This window comes from Gasterosteus aculeatus, chromosome 8 (assembly GCF_964276395.1).
Source record: "Gasterosteus aculeatus chromosome 8, fGasAcu3.hap1.1, whole genome shotgun sequence".
Taxonomy (NCBI): Eukaryota; Metazoa; Chordata; class Actinopteri; order Perciformes; family Gasterosteidae; genus Gasterosteus; species Gasterosteus aculeatus.
In genome coordinates this window covers 16,631,933-16,648,907 of record NC_135695.1, presented here as the reverse complement: position 1 = coordinate 16,648,907, position 16,975 = coordinate 16,631,933, and the positions used below count along the sequence as shown (strand labels likewise).

At 43.0% G+C, this 16,975-nt stretch overlaps 1 protein-coding gene across 1 annotated transcript in view; it reads left to right on the top strand.

The window, feature by feature from the left end:
• xpr1a (xenotropic and polytropic retrovirus receptor 1a) overlaps positions 1–16,644 on the top strand; it is a 52,195-nt gene extending 35,551 nt beyond the window's left edge. Inside the window, exons 4-15 of the mRNA XM_040183944.2 lie at positions 2,276–2,496; positions 2,619–2,768; positions 2,862–2,945; positions 3,754–3,835; positions 4,075–4,262; positions 4,578–4,757; positions 6,936–7,104; positions 7,835–8,035; positions 12,201–12,367; positions 12,477–12,616; positions 12,726–12,950; positions 13,231–16,644. Of these exons, the coding sequence (XP_040039878.1) occupies positions 2,276–2,496; positions 2,619–2,768; positions 2,862–2,945; positions 3,754–3,835; positions 4,075–4,262; positions 4,578–4,757; positions 6,936–7,104; positions 7,835–8,035; positions 12,201–12,367; positions 12,477–12,616; positions 12,726–12,950; positions 13,231–13,288 (1,865 nt within the window). The 3' untranslated portion in view covers positions 13,289–16,644. The remainder of the gene's footprint in view (positions 1–2,275; positions 2,497–2,618; positions 2,769–2,861; positions 2,946–3,753; positions 3,836–4,074; positions 4,263–4,577; positions 4,758–6,935; positions 7,105–7,834; positions 8,036–12,200; positions 12,368–12,476; positions 12,617–12,725; positions 12,951–13,230) is intronic.
• Positions 16,645–16,975: the final 331 nt, after the last annotated feature.

The window sequence follows — 16,975 nt, the reverse complement described above, 5'->3', positions numbered from 1 at the left end:
CTGACATATTGTACGCCAGAGGCTTACTATTGCTGTAGAGGAGATGCTTTGTTATTCTTCCATCTTACTGATCCGTCAATTACTGACAACAGTAATAATGCCTTTTTCCTGCACTATGTAAGCAGGAAATGGCCTATAAAAAACAATAATGTAGTTATAAACACAACATTTTAATGGTTTATTCATTTTTCAGCAATTCATTTCACTATATTTGAACTCATTATCTCTGCAAACAGCATCAAAAGTCCTCAGAGGGTTCATTTGTTATGTTAATGTTTCTATAATGAATAAACAATAAACATGGATTAGAACCAAACGGACAGATAAACTTTGTGATGTTCTCCGTGCTACGCGTAAGTCGATGAGTCGCCGTTTCTCTTCAGCCAACCGGAGCAGTGACGTTAGCTAAATGTTGTATGTGAAAACATCAGCGTCTCCTTCCGGCTGTCAGGCATCTTGTTTATCCTCCACACACATCTTTATCTGATGCCAGTTACTGTGTGTACTGGCGTGTGTGTACAATGTGTAGTATTTGTGAAAAAGCAGGCTAGGTTGTGAGAAAGAAAGCGAGCGGATGGAAGGAGATAAACGGTGGACCGACTACGTAAGACATCTTTTCCCCTGAATATCCCTCTGAAAGGGGTCCTTGACCTCTGAAAACCATTCTGCTGCATTGCGCTAAAATCCGCCCGGTTGGACGACACTTTCATCTCTAAGGGTTAAACACACACCAAAAAATACATTTTTTTGCAGACTGCTGTGTTAATTGACTGTCCTTTCATCCGAAAAGCTGAGGAAACAGGTTCTTTAAACCTCTTCCATAAAGTCACACCGGTGGAAATCTAAACCACCAACACCTGTCGGTTCTAACGTCCATTAGCGGCACGCACAATGTCCTCTGTTGTGAAGGTCCAACATGAGTCCTCCGATTTAATCTGAAGCTACTGTCCTTGGGAGTCAGGCAGAAGGATTACCGTGACTTCAGGTGTCGAAGATGAAGCATTTCTGTGAGGAAGGTGGTTTCATATGAGGAGAATGGGTGGGTGGGTGTGTTAAGGCCTAAAAGTCACCAGTGAGCTCTCCACATCATCATCGCTGCTTATCCCGTGTTTGAGTTATTCGTTTTTTCATGTCTCGATGGGTTTAAGATTATTGTTTCCACGAGAGACCGAGAGGAAATATTCAGAACAACACAGCCAGCAAAATAGAAATGACACAAACATGGTCACAAGACTCATAAAAGACATAAATTGAAGGATGAAAATCCCCAAAGGGATCACGAGTATGTATTTTCAGAGCTTGGCAGTTGCAAGCAGCTGCAAATAAAGGCCACAACTCTCCAAGGGTCTCCTCCTCCTCCATAATGTCAGCTTGCCCACCGACTAAACACACTAAGCTGACTGTTGTTGGTCACAAACCGGCTGTGTGGCCAAAATTGTCTTTGTCAATGTTGTTTTTGTTTAATAAATGAACTGAGGATTTAGCAACTCAATAGTTGAGTGGTTCTTTATCGTACTTTATAGTCCAGATTATTCACGAGAGCAGAAGACAAGATGTGGGCCTCATGGTTCAGGAGCTGAACCTGGTAGTAGAGATGAGGAGGGGAAGAAGGTTAATGAAATGCGGCTACTGGCCCACCACCCCTCTCTCTCTTTTCTGGGTACATTAACCTCGTCTGACCCGGATAATGGCTCCTCGCTCTGCCGCATTTAGATGTCAGAACGGTCTAATAGTCTCCATGCTCCTACTTCCTGTTACAGATTAGAGGAGAGCAGAGGACACACGGTGTATAAAAGTGATTTTCTTTGTCATCTTCTTGTTTTCTGTAATATTTTCTTACTAAAACCTGTCCTCAAGATCCCTGGTGTCAATCTGAACCAGCAGTTTGACTTTTGTTGCTAATAGTTTTTCAGGCAAAAGCTAAAGCAAAGAGTTTTCTTTCTTCTCTCCTACAGACATACAGTACCTGTAAAGGTTACAACAGAGTGAGAAATAAATGCTGCTTATAGATGTTGTTTGTTTTGCTTTTAATTCAATACATTCATTCCCTTAAAAAGTAATATTCTAAAATGTTGCTTTGTATTTATTAAACCAACAGTACAAAGTAGAACAGAACTCCACATACAGTTATCGGGGTTGGAGTTAAAATGGCGGCTTCAGTAGTGCTGCACACCTTTCAAGAGTGGATATATGCATCACAACAATACAGGACTGTGTCGCAGCACAGCATTACTAAGCATTACTAGCATCTTTGGGACTATCTTCTCTTCTGCAGAAAAGCTGGCTGAGGCACAGCGACGCTCTGCCACTCTGCAGAATGAGCTGCAGTCTTCACTGGACGCGCAGCGCGAGAGCAACAACCCGCCCGGCCTGCGGAGACGCAAGACCGTCTTCCACCGGTCGCAGGAGGAACGCTGTAAACACCACAACATCAAGGACCTGAAGTTGGCCTTCAGCGAGTTCTACCTCAGCCTCATCCTACTCCAGAACTACCAGGTATCACTTCAGCTTCTTATGCACAAGTTGTATAAGTTCTATAACGAGCACAAGCATCTTCATGTTAATAAATAATGAATAAATTGACCTCCCAATCTGTTTGTCCACCCTGTCGTCCATAGAATCTGAACTTCACTGGTTTCCGCAAAATCCTGAAGAAACATGACAAGATCCTGGATACTCCTCGCGGGGCGGACTGGCGTGTGGCTCAAGTGGAAGTGGCGCCGTTTTACACCTGCAAGAAGATCACACAGCTCATCTCCGAGACGGAGGTGCCCGCTCGCACACACACACACACACACACACACGAAACAGACACACGCGCGCCGTGATAGAAAAGTTTAACGGTTGTTTGTTGCGTGTAGACCATCGTCACCACTGAGCTGGAGGGAGGAGATCGACAGAAGGCCATGAAAAGGTTGAGAGTTCCTCCGCTGGGGGCGGCTCAGGTAAGAGAACACTTCTTACAAACGCCAAATGGGAACATTTGGATTTATAGCTTCTCAAGCACAGTAGTGTTCTCTTAAAAAGGCAGAAGAGTTTAATAATAAGAACCTTTTAGAGTATGGAGGGATTTTGCAAACTAAAATGGAATAAATCAAAAGGTAAAGACAAAACAAATGTGTCACATTTCCGGTTCCATAAGTCATTCCACTTTCGACTAGAGAATTAAATTACCTAACTACAAATGTTATGTCCATGTCTGAAAACCTCTGCATTCATCTTATGGTGTTTTTTTTTTTTAAAAGGTGAGAGGTTTGTTATGAAAGAAATGGAGAAGGAGGAAGATGAGAAGAGATAAAGAAATAGAAAAACCATTTGAGCTTTAGTATTGATTTTATAAGTGCCTTTCCATCGTTGAACAGGATATCTTTCAGAAACAATCAAGGCTACTGGCACTTTACCCCCCGATGTTATATCAACTGTTATTAATGCTTAATTACTGTCATGTCCAACTTGAATTGTGCTATGTGACTATTGATCTCCCCATTTCCCCTGCAGGCATGTGTAAAATAAACATATTAAAGCATATTAAAGGAGTGAGATTTTTATGGAGACACATTCATTCCAAAAGTTAGAGTTACATACAAAAATGTTGAATCTCTATCTGTATTTGGTATCAATGAGCGTGTTAATATGCATAATAAGGTAGTCGGGTTATTATTTATTAGGTTTGCTTTGCTGGAAGCGGTTGAAGAGGAGATGAGAAAATGATCGATTGTGTATTTCTTCTGTATTCCTTTCTGATTGGTTCAGCCTGCTTTGGCTTGGACAACCTTTCGCGTGGGACTCTACTGCGGCTTCTTCGTCATTCTCGCCATCGCTTTTGTTCTCACCGGTAAGTCACATCAACATCCAGATTCATCCATTTTTGTATTTCCTACACAATTTGTAATGTGTCACTGTTAACTAACTGGCCGTTTGGGCAGATGGTTTGAGATTAATACGGAGCATGATCGGTAGGTTTTTATTTATTTTATTTCTCCAGATGTGTTATTAAAGAGATGGTAAAAGGTTTATATTATTTGTAGTAATTTGTTTTAAAAAGCCAAAAAAACCCCACTGTGCTTCTATCAGGCACTGTGTTGTTCAGCTTGGAGAACGTGTGGCCGCTGGTGCGGATCTATCGGGGCGGTTTCCTGTTGATCCAGTTCCTCTTCCTGTTGGGCATCAACACGTATGGATGGAGGCAGGCCGGAGTCAACCATGTCCTCATCTTTGAGATCAATCCCAGAAACAACCTCTCGCACCAACACCTGTTTGAGGTCAGAATGGGGAAAATATTTGATGTATTATTTATGAGAAAATAAACATTGTCTACGTAAGGAAGAAACCATTTTGTCTTCCGATTTAATGAGTGATAATGTATTTTTAAAACACGCAAAAGGAATGGGTGGGATGGATAGGTAATCCAAATTCAAGGAATACATTATTATGAATTTATTCATTTATACGGAGGAGTAACAAAACACAACATTATTTGCACAGAATTATTCAGATTGCTTTGTTAATTGATATTATGTGCCAAAAGTGCTTACGTTTAATGCCAGTTGCTTGTGTTTCTCCCCTGTGTGCTGCAGATTGCTGGTTTCCTGGGTGTGTTGTGGTGCCTCAGCATCCTCTCCTGTTTCTACTCAGACTACACCTACCTCCCCATGCAGGTCAATCCGCTCATCCTTTACGGCTTCATGGTGCTCTTCCTCCTCAACCCCTTCAAGACCTGCTACTACAAATCACGATTCTGGCTCCTCAAGCTGCTGGTCAGTCTCTTCATTTATATTGGTATTTTTCTTTTACTCCTGTGCTCGTTTGAAAGAATTACAATGATGGAGTCAAATTCAGCGCCACCGATCACACTTAACAGGAGTGTTTGAAAAAACGGTCAAGGTTCATGGATGACAAATGTTGACACACCAAATTGAAAAATCCATATGTTTGCCCCCAAAACAATGTTATAAATCTTTTCCAAATGTTATTTAAAAAAAATTAAGGTAAAGTTAAAAAAATATCATTGGACATATTTGTGGCATGTATTTTAAAATTGCATTTGTAATTTTTGTAGAATGTCCGTTCTGTAATCACATTCAACTTAAATTAAGTTGCGTTATTCTCAAATAAGCGGAATGAATGTTCACTAACATTTTTAAAAGCGGGTTTTGAGTAATAAGTCTCCTATTGCTGTTTATAGACAAATTATATAGACAAATTCCTTGTATGTTTGGCATATTTTGGTAATAAATGTTTCCTGATTCCTGATAAGCCATGTGACACGATATTAATGTGCCGTGTGTGTGTGTGTGTGTGTGTGTGTGTGTGTGTGTGTGTCTATTCTGCACAATGAATGCATGTAGATATCTATCTCAAGCAACATGTTTACAAAACCCTCCTATGTGACACTGTCCTTTGTCTAAGACAAGCTACAGGAGGGTGTGTGTGTCTGTGTGTGTGTATCGAAGAGAGGGCGGCGGGTTTGAGGGATAATAGAATGCAGCCTCGTCCCATGGGAGGTGGAGGGTTGTGACCGTGCAATCATTAGAGGCATAGATCTATCAGTATGCTGATGCCCCGAACTCCTCTGTCCCCCCCGCACTCCCCTCAAACCCCACCCCAACCCCACCCGCTCCCCTACTTCTCCCTAGCAGCAGCATGCCCCCTCCTCATAATCTTGTCCTTTCTTTCATAGCTCCCATCAGTCCTCTGTAGGACTCCCTCAGGCCTCCTCCCCTGATGTGGCTCCTTAATCCGCCTCAGTCCTGATTGGTCCTCCGAAATCCCAACGAGCAACACAATATTACGGCTAATATGAGCTGCTTTTTGCGGTTTTCACAAGTCATTGAGGACGCTTGCTTGTAGTTTTTATTGGAACAAGCGACCTTGTATTGTTTTTTCTAGCAGTGCTATAAAATGTTTTCATTCCAGATGAGAATAAATACCAGACAAGGGGACAGAAGGGGACAGAACAAGATTTCATTAAAAGGGCAAACTGCAGAGTTAGCACCTGGATTACTTTGTTTGCTCTAGAAATGAAAACCACATCACTGCAGCAGGTGAACCCGTGAGACATCGGCATCGATATGAGCGAGATGGCCACTCGATCAATACAGACTTTGATTGACAGTTAAAGAAAAATATGTAATGAGCTGATGTGTGTGGAGGAGAAATACCAATATTCTTTGACATTTTCAGTGGAGTGGAGTATGTGTGTGTGTGTGTGTGTGTGTGTGTGTGTGTGTGTGTGTGTGTGCGTGTGTGTGCGTGTGTGTGTGTGTGTGTGTGTGTGTGTGTGTGTGTGTGTGTGTGTGTGCGTGCGTGTGTGTGTGTGTAGGGGTTCGCCAGGAAGTCTACATGGTGAGAGGAATACAGTTGCTCCTGAATGTCAGTAGTGGCCTGGGGGGGGTAAGAGAGGAGGGGGGGGGGGGGGGTAAATGGAAAGAGTCACGCAGCGTTGGATCCTTTTACAAAGTCAATAACCAAGGCCCTGCCAAAAGAACATTTCCCAAATAACATGGCCATCGAAGCCAAAGCAGGCCACAAATCCCTGCCCGCCGCCTCGTGTGTTTTTGTTGACCCAGCAACAGATACAGTACATGCACACAGGCGCACGGTTAACTCATTAACTTGTCCTGTGGTGTGTTGATAAGGTACAGATCATTAACAGAAGCTCTCTACGGATGAACTGCTACAGTTTTTACACCAATTGTTGATTCAGTGCCAGCGATCAGGACGATGAGCCGGTCAATGAGCTTTCTGAAATGCACCAAACATTTTTTCTATAAATGAGGATGTCATTTTTTTCCTAAATGCTTTCATACACTCCTTTCAGTTAATAGCAATCAATGTTTCAGTGCATTTTGAGCTCATTGAGACTAGAGTGGGTATTATTTTAATATAATAGAAGGTTATAACTGTATCACCTGCCATCTTTTCTCTGTTTGCAGTTCCGCGTGTTCACAGCACCGTTTCACCGGGTGGAGTTCGCGGACTTCTGGCTGGCTGATCAGCTGAACTCTCTGGTGGTTGTTCTGATGGACCTGGAGTATCTCATCTGCTACTACGTCTTTGAGCTGCAGTGGAGCAACAGCAAGGGCCTGCTGTCCAAGTTTAAAGGTGAGATTTGAATCCGTGGTCAGCTACATTTGACACTTCTACGTTCTCCGTGCCTCGGTTTCGGAACAGATGAAACATAGCGGGTGCCAGAGAGGATAAATCCACACCCAGCTTGGGAAAAGGACATATTACAAAATTGTGCGAACACACGATTTTGAGCTATGAATTTTCTCATTGTATTTATGTTTTTTCGTACATCAATATCATGTAACCACAATTATTTTCCTAAAAGATGAGAAAGAGAACGTTTTGGTATCGTCCCTTATCATAGAGACAGTTCCTCTGTTTTCCCCACATAGCTGGAGAATAGACAGAAATACTCAACCGCACAATATTTATACTGTAACCCTGGATAAATGTTGTGTTTTATATTTATATATATATATATATATATATATATATATATATATATATATATTGGAATATATGCTCCACTTTATGAACAGTGTTCATTCTTCATCTGCTACATCGCATCTAAATGTTTTTCCAGCTGAGTTGGCCTGTCAGGAAATACGAAGTGAACAAGGTTTTAATTGCTGTCCGCTCCACCAACAGTGACACTCCAGCCTCCATGCAGCCAATTAACACTGAGCTAATGGATCGGAGAGGTTTGGCCACGTGGAGGTCGCCATGTGACTCTCATAATAATTAGCCTCCCTGGCAGAAGGGGAATGTGCGGAGGACGTCGAAATATGACATTTTAAACAAAAACTGTTTTATTCTATTCCAGACTCCGATGACCACGTGTGCCACAGCTACTCCTACGGTCTGCGTGCCATCATCCAGTGTCTGCCCGCCTGGTTCCGCTTCATTCAATGCCTGAGGCGTTACCGTGACACCAAGAGGGCCTTCCCTCACCTGGTGAATGCTGGGAAATATTCTACCACCTTCTTTGTCGTCACCTTTGCGGCGCTCTATGCCACGCACAGAGGTAGGAAACCGCACACGCAGCTATATCTGAATGTAATGTACCCCAAGTCTGAGGTTTCATCTGAGCTGAGTAAACACGGTGATGTAAAGATGCATCGCCAATTACTGTGCAGCAGATTTCTTCAGTATTTGTGCATTGCTGTAACAGAGGCGTGTTAACGAAACAGAGGCTTCCTGAGCTCGTATTGAGCTGTGTGTGCCGAGAAAGCAGAGGTGACCTCAAGTGCCTCGGTTCCTTCTCAGAGCCTAGAGCTTTCTCATGTTAATGTGAAAGGTTTGCCACAGACAAACAAGGTTCTGCTCTCATAATATGGCATTCAATATGTGGGCGCGAGGCCAGGGAGAAAGAGAAATTGCAAAAAGGAAAAATACTCCTCATTTGATATCCACCAGAAACAAGATTGAAAGGCGAAAAGAGAGAGTGGTTACCATTAAAAGTCAAGTCACCCTCTCCCTCCAACGGCTTCACAATTAGCCTGCAATTATTCAGATTCTGAAGCCATATCACAAAGGACTTCATGTTCAAAGACGCAGCACCCAGGCAGCAAAAACGTGCCTTCAGCATGCAGACTTTGTATTTCAGCTCTCCACCGCAGATATTTATCCATGCAGCTCGTCTGAAAGCACTTCTTCTTTTTTTTGCCATTCCAGTATTTAAACGCGTCTCAGATGTCAGTTTATATATTTATTTGCCTGCAAAACGCCGGCTATGAAACTCCATCTTCAACCTTTCAAACCGCTAAATGTTATTTCCCAGCTTGACTTTATTCTTTTACGATATAAACCCAAATCAATACGCTTGCTTCCTAAGCTGACCGCCAGTGATCTGATATTGAATGAACCAGGAAGAGACAGAGACAGACGGACGGACCTCTTTCTTTTTTCTTTTTTTTTCATAGCTCAGTAGGAGGGACGCCGTCCATTAAACCATATCCTCCTTCCTCCTCTGGTCTGACGCCTGTGGACTAATGGCCTCTCTTCATGTGTTATTCTCTATGAAGATGTCTTTCATCCAGCACGATAATGGAGCCTGAGACCAATCGCTGGTTAAGGGAAGGAGCTGGGTGGGAACACGTACACTCATGAATAGAGAACGGCTGGTTGAGGAAATTGTTCTGGTGGATTTTCAAAAGCCCTGGATGAACAAATAGACACACATTCTGCATCGGAATATAGACACTATGAGTAAAACAACTCTGAGGCAATACAAGGGTAAAATACAGGTGTGGCCAAATCTTCTTCTACAGCCTGAGTGAAGGAAGGACAGATGATGCTCAGCCTTCCTTCCATTGCCCAGCATCTGCCAGGACAGGCGCCAGCGTGGTGTCGTGTTCACATCGCCCGGTCCAGCTGTGGAAGGTGGCTGAGGTGTTAGTTGCTATCTGGCAGGGTTCCCACTGTCTGTCTGTGGATGTGTCACCTTCACGGCCAACCTGATCACAGCTCGGATGGTCTCTGCGTGACCTCACCACCTCTCTCTCTCTCTCTCCTTACTTACCGCAACCGCACACATTCAGCTCCGATAAGGCAGAATACTCCGATGCATCACAGAAAGCGTGTGCTTTTAGTGTTAAATCATTGTTTTGTGTCAGAGAGGATGGAGGATTTCCCGGTTAAGTCAGAACTACCAAACTCTCTCAGATAGGCCGGATAATAAAGCAGATACTTTACTCTGGATCAATACAAGCTTGGCCTTGTGCACATTGGCTTGAGTGTGCTGCTTTAGATGCAGGGAGTTTCAGGCCTAATGCTAATTTAAACCTCAGGGTTTATCACATGGACCAGCAGAGGGAGAAGAACATGGTGTTCAATACAAAAAAGTGTCTGATAAGGACATGGAAGTGTTGTCTAGCTCACTAATCATAAATGAAAAGAAATGCAAAGTAGTTTGTCCTGTCAGTGAACGCATGTTTTAAAGACATCCCTCCGCCTGTGGCATCAATATTAAAAGCTTCCAAAACCATGTAAAATAACCGGGACCCAACAGGAACATCAGTCCTGCTGGTCTCTGTGAGAAGCTGACCGTGGGAGGCGAGGGGAAAATAAATTCAGTCAAGCTGCAGTTAAAGACCAGAAGCTGATAGAGGGAGAGGTAAACATGAAAGGTTACATGGAGAGAGAGAACACCAGAGGTTGGTGCTAAATACTGACCGAAAATGGGTGATGATTCACAGATTTATAGACATAAAACATGAGCAATGATAGCAAATGGAGGGAGAAGAGGAGAGGGGTTTAGGAGAGGAGAGGAGAGTGTAATTACCGGCCCAGGGCTGAACACATGTCTGTTGGACTCTGCTGGAATAGAGATGAGCCCGGAGCTGACAGCTTTTATAACTTCATTTCATGTTCTGACCCCTCGTTCATTAACTGGAGAGCAATTGCAGCACACACACACGCACACGCACACACACACACATACACACACACTCTCTCAGTCAAACACACAGGTTAACAAATGGAGATTTAAAAAAAAAAAACACAGTTAAACGTCTCTCTCTGCCTGCTTGGACTCTAATTCACCCGGCTCGAGCCAAACAGATGCAAAACTCACTGTATTTTTATCCTAAAAACCATACTTTTCTCTGTGAGGTTTGCTCATACGAGTTGATTGTTTTAAATGAACCAACCTGTCGTACGCACCTTGACTGTGAGGTTTTATTCACAAATGGTCACGAGTGAGTTTACATGAGTAAAAAAAGAACTCCGGTCAATTACACTGACTTACAAATCAACTCAGTGGTGGTAATAAAGGACCAAAAGCAATTAGTTTGGTATTAGTTTATATATTTTTATTTACATTTACATTTAAACTCTGAATCAGATTAAGTCGCTATGGTTCTTCACCCTTAGGAGAGAATCTGTGTTTTGTATGTACCTCCCCAAATAATCCTGAATTACCTTTCCATTCTACGAAAAACAAATTTGTTATTAGGAGTGGTTCTGGAATGAGGCCCAAAATCTCTAGACATTTCAAGGATAACGTTCTCTATTTGGTTGGATGCAGGGTTCTTAACTACCATCATGGCGGATCCGGTGGCCGTGACAACGGATGAGAAATTCCCCTTAGCAGCGGGGACTGATTGCTCCTGTTGTAAACTTCCTTCCATCAGTGGGAACTGAGTTGAATAAAGTCAGTACACCGATGAGTTCGACCTCGTGAGAGCCGAATGAGGTTGAATGTGCGTGACAGATAGTGACCACAGTTTGCCCTCACTGGCCTTCCAATCAATGGCCATCTCACGCTGCCTGACCTTTTAATGGTCTGGTGTAAAACACATCGGCCCTCCGCGCAAACTGAAGGGTTAAACACTTTAACAGGCTGAGGAACTCAGATCAGGGGATATTCTCCAGTGAAAAGAGTCTATTGTCCTGGACTAAGCATAATCTACTGCTGGGAAAATCTCAGTGTGTCCGTAGGGACGACTTGCATCCCATCGCTCAGCTGAAGAAGCAAACAGCACAATGGGAGCGGCGGTTAACAGAGCAGCACAGCAGTAACTCAGCGTTAGAAATGTCCCCGCTCGGCTCCCTGGCGTCTCTTTGGCTCACAGGAAGGAGCGCGGACTTTGACAAATGGGAGTGAGTCCGCTCTCCGTCTGGTGGCGGCTGTCTCTGTCGGTGAGAGTCAGTGTGTTAGGCTACTGGCTGCTGATTCATGTGTCCGCGCCCACTGAGGAACCAGCAAATCGCCTCTTGCAGACACTCAGCAGGGGTAATCACAACTCTGACGTTATACAGGCCGCTGTAAACTAGTTGAAAGCACGTTAAATACTCAGCAGCCGATACACCGCCTATTGATGTAAAATCTCTGCATATTGCCTTTTGCACAAATTGGTCTCGGAAGAATAAATCATGCTGTAAATCGTTGAATTTGAATTTGAATCGTCATGATTTCAGCTGCTCTATGTAACTGTAGTCTCCTTCATAAAGTGGTGTCAAAGTTTGGTCATTATTCCTTTGGTGGAAAATGTTAAGATGTATGAGTGGAAATTAAACTCAAATTAAAATGTAATAGTCCACTGGCCGTTTGTTAACGGGACGAGGGCTCCCTCTAGTGGTCAGACTGTGCAGTGGATTCTGCAAATCACCTCATTTAAAAAGCAGTATTCTTTGTACCAGATCTTTAAATAGTGCTACTGCACTTGTGTTTGTCTTGTTTATTCCAGAGCAAGGACACACGGACGCCGACATGTTCCTCTACCTGCTGATCGTATTCTCCACTATCAGCTCCCTGTACACACTGATCTGGGATCTGCGCATGGACTGGGGTCTCTTTGACCGGGGAGCCGGAGAAAACACCTTCCTCAGAGAAGAGATTGTTTACCCACACAAGGTAGAGTGTAAAATGACGCCCTCACACACACACACACACACACACACACACACACACACACACACACACACACACACAGTTACCTTAACCCTGTCTCACCTGCGTCCAGGCCTACTACTACTGTGCCATCATAGAAGACGTGATCCTGCGTTTCGCCTGGACGATCCAGATCTCTCTGACCCAAACGACCAAAATCCACTCAGTGGGCGACATCATTGCCACGGTGCTGGCTCCCCTCGAGGTCTTCAGGTGGGTCTCAATCACCTGACAACTCATTTTCATACAAACACACACACGCGAACCACCGCGCCCCACCCCCCCCCATTGGGCCCCACACTGATGTCCCTCTTCTCTGCAGGCGTTTCGTGTGGAACTTCTTCCGTCTGGAGAACGAGCACCTGAATAACTGCGGTGAGTTCCGCGCTGTGAGGGACATCTCCGTGGCGCCACTCAACGCCGATGACCAGACACTGCTGGAGCAGATGATGGACCAGGACGATGGCGTCCGGAACCGCTCGGGCAAGAAGACCTGGAAGAGGTCCTACAGCTTGTCTCTCCGGCGCCCCCTGCTGTCCTCCTCGCAGTAAGACACCACGTGGACACCTGATATCAGGCCCATATTTCCATATTTACTCTTTGATTTAAAGATAAGGTAAAACATGTTGATATTACTGCAGATTTTGTATACCGCCGCCGCGTTTACTCTTCTTGTATTATACTATTTACTGTTAATTCATCAAGTACAATACGTAAGTCATTGTCATAGATAAAATGATGATTTTGCCATTGTTGTCCGATTTGTTTAAAATATTTAATATGAAATTAAACCTAATAATCAAATCGTGTTTTCAATCCTCCTCTAGATCAAAAAAGGACACCAAGGTGTTAATCGAAGACACGGATGATGAGGCCTTCAGCTGAGCTCACAACGTCGCACGCACACACACAAACACACACATGCTATACTTATAAGGACCTGACCCTCGACCCTTCTCCTTTACAGTGAAACACCAGTAGTGACCCTCGGTCCGCCCCTTTAAAGCAGTGAGCACCTCACACGGTCCTCCCTTTGGACAAAATGACCTCGTCTTTACATCCCTGGGAGCACATCTGGTCCTTATAAGCATAGACAAACACACTCACTACACATTTTAATGCTTGAAACACACAAAGAAACCCCCGCTGAGGAAGCACAAACAGATTAATAGCTACAGCTCATGACAGACGGACAGGCAGGCGGAGAGATGGAGATCTTCTGCACACATGGAAGCAGATCACACTGCCCTTATTATTATTCTCCTCTTCTTTGAAAATACTTTTACTTTGAGGAATTTGTGTTGTTGTTGTTTTTTTCTTTAAATGTTCTGGATTAATTTCAGAGAAGCTGCATCGCTGACTGTTTACAACACTTTTGAACTGCTCTAGGATCAACAGGGAGAAGACAAGCCAATCAAAAGACTGAATATCAATCAATAAAACCTGAGGAAAGACTCAAACAAATCACAGCATATCAAAACAGATCAACTGGTTTCAACTCGTTGATTTTTTTTATACCTCGCCTTTTTTTTGGTTGAGTTGTAATAACTTGGGTGTGAAATCCCAACTTTTTGAACATTTGATACACAAAACAATGAGAAAACACATCAAAAGGGACGTTTGGATTCAAACATTTCTAGTTTGTGAAGTTGCTCAGTAATATATTTAATATGTTTTGATGTGCACTATTACTATTGTTGTAGCTGTTAAGTACTACTACATGTGTTGTTTATACTAATGCGACTAGTTAAGCATCCAACTAATGATTGTTTATGTATTTTATAAGGTTTGGAATGTTTTTCTTGGTTAGTCTTGTGTGTTTTGAATGTGTTTATACGCATTCACACCTCAACTTATCCCAACCTAAAACTAATGCTACACTTGTGAATCCTCGTGTCATCTTAAAGTGGCCTATTAGATACAATACATGTGTGTGTCCACTATCGTTTGCATTAACAACCAAAGTTTGATTTTTATGAATGTATCCATTTAACTTGCACAAAGCTTGTTTAGGGATTTGATTTTACATTTTGTATAAGTTTTGCTTTTAGCAGGTAGGTTCTGTCTTGTTGGAAATCCCAATAATATGAGTAGGCTGTCAAAATGTTCAGTTAAATAGTTAGTGGTTCATAGTGTGTGTCAGCAGTGCTCAAACTGGGACCGAGGGGCAAATTAAAGAAATAGTTTTAGAAGCGCTGGCAACATTTTTCATAATGTCACCAAAAATCACAAACTTTCTGACAAACTTTCAGTGTCAGTCGTTTTTTTACCCAATTGAGCAATTCATTTATTTAATTGTGCACTTGTGAATGTTCTTAAAGCTGCTCTTAATCATTTCGGCAACTTTTGTACCATATGGGTGGTTTCCACCGGCAAAAACAATAACGAGAAACAATTCAGCCTCTTCTGATTTGGTTTAACGTGATTGTTCTCACGAATCAGAAAGCACGTGGACAACACTTGAAGTAAAAACCGTGGACACCTTTGATGATCCGATTGAGTTACTTTGTGGCAGTCGAACCTGGCGTCCCTTTAGAAGCTGTTTGCATGCTCTTCATCAGTAATTCTACACCGGCTGTGGCTCCGAGCCTGTCAGCTTCAGACTCCCTCCAGATATGTGTGGTTTGTCTCCAATGTTCAATGTTGCCTCGTTCGTTTTTTTAGTCCTTTTTAAGATTTCAAGTGTTGTGATTTGTTAGATCAGATGTAATCTACTGAGGAAAATGCTGGTTTGTGTGCTTTACTCTCTCTTCCTGTTCGCCCCCCTCACTCTGCTCTCTGCGATTTCTCCCTCTCGCTAAACTACGTCAGCATCCCTTCATGAGACGAAGAACAGAGAGACACCAGACAAGTGTGTTGCAGAAAGTCCCCTTTCTTCCTTGTTTGTTTTTCCCGTCGCGGCTGAAAGACGGAAAAGCTTCTATGTGCGATGAGTTCAATGTGAGCCAGAAGGCCAGAAGGTTTTTAATCAAGATTGGTTGAATAGGTAGAAGATGGGTAGCTTCCCGGCTATTTGAAAACACTGGACACATATCTTAAGTGTCTGAAGTCATATATCACACACACACACACACACACACACACACACACACACACACACACACTTCTACACACAGCACCTCTCTCGTGTTGGAGAGCACAATTCTACAGAAGAGAGTTTTGTAAAAAGACTCGCCTGCATGCTGCTTTAATTTTACATTGTACATAGGTCTTAATTTATTTGACATGATGTGTAAATTTGCGATCATTGTTGCCACGGTGACAGTGATTGATTTCATACGTTGCCATTATTGCTCCGAGACAAGCAGTATTTTTTAGGTGACGAGGGGCTCTTGCTTGTTGATCGATCACAACGCTGCGCTCCTTCCCATGTGTAAATCTGTTGATGTGTTTGTATAAAAAAAAGGAAGAAAAAAAGCTCCAGAGAACTGGAGAAAGTCATCGGTTGTTTCGGTGCTCGCGGAAGAGCTGTGAGGGGCGGATTGCCGCGTCCTGAAACTGTAACAGTGTTTGTACATTTGTGGATGTGCATGACGATGTTGTGGACGTTTCATTTGACAGAAGCACTTTGACACGCCGAAGGAACGGAGGAAACCTCACAGTGACGAGGCGCCGTTTAACCGGTCCCTCATCTACCCGAGATCTCCGTCAATTCATAAACAGACCCTGGATCTTCATTTGAAGCATTTTTTTGGGATGCTCCGCTTTGAGAAAAACAAGTGTTTTAGTGGCATTCAGTTTGTGTAACGCAGTGATGGAAAGAAAAACAGGGTTATTTTGTACAGTGCGTGTTGGAATAGATGATCCTCAGCCCTTCCGTCCATTTCTCCTCATGGGTGACTTTGTTTCCACTGCTTGCTGAAACCCCCATGATGTTAAAGTGCTTAAAATGTGTCGACCCCCCCCCTCTCAGTCTCTTGATGTTGTCCGTACCCATTCTGTAAACTAGCTGGACGTAACAGTACCTGTAGTTTGGTAGGTGGATGTTCTACTTTGATAAGATACAAAAAAAAAGATATAATAAACTAAATAGATTGTGACTAAATGTGATTTTAAGAGGCATAAAGAAGGAGAAATGTCTGACCCATCCTCCCCTGAATCCCTTTTACAGAGTAGTTTGTATATGTTGATTGTATAACACCGTTCTATGATGGTTTTCCTGATGGTATTTGTATTTCTGTATACACTTTGTTCATCCTGTCATATCTGGGTTTTATAAACCACGATTATTTTTAAAACTCGCTCTGCCTCTTGGACTCTTTCTTTACTCTGTTCGTATTCTGAGATGTTTGTGCTGCTCCGTTCTCTTCTTATTGAGTTTCTCGCCGATTGCAGGTTTGGTTCTAGCAGATGTCTCTTTCCTCCTTGTGGACAGGGAGCTCTGCTGAGTGAGTTTCTGCGCCTTCGGTAAGGCTTTGATGTAGTTTTGTAAATATAAGTACATACAGTACAGGTCACAATCTTTTGCTGTCGTGATGTTTCATTTTTGTTCTCAATGTATTTTGAGAATTTCTCAGTTCAGGATTTTACTAGTTTACTCATTCACCCGGTTATCCTTTAAGTCAGTCTTCC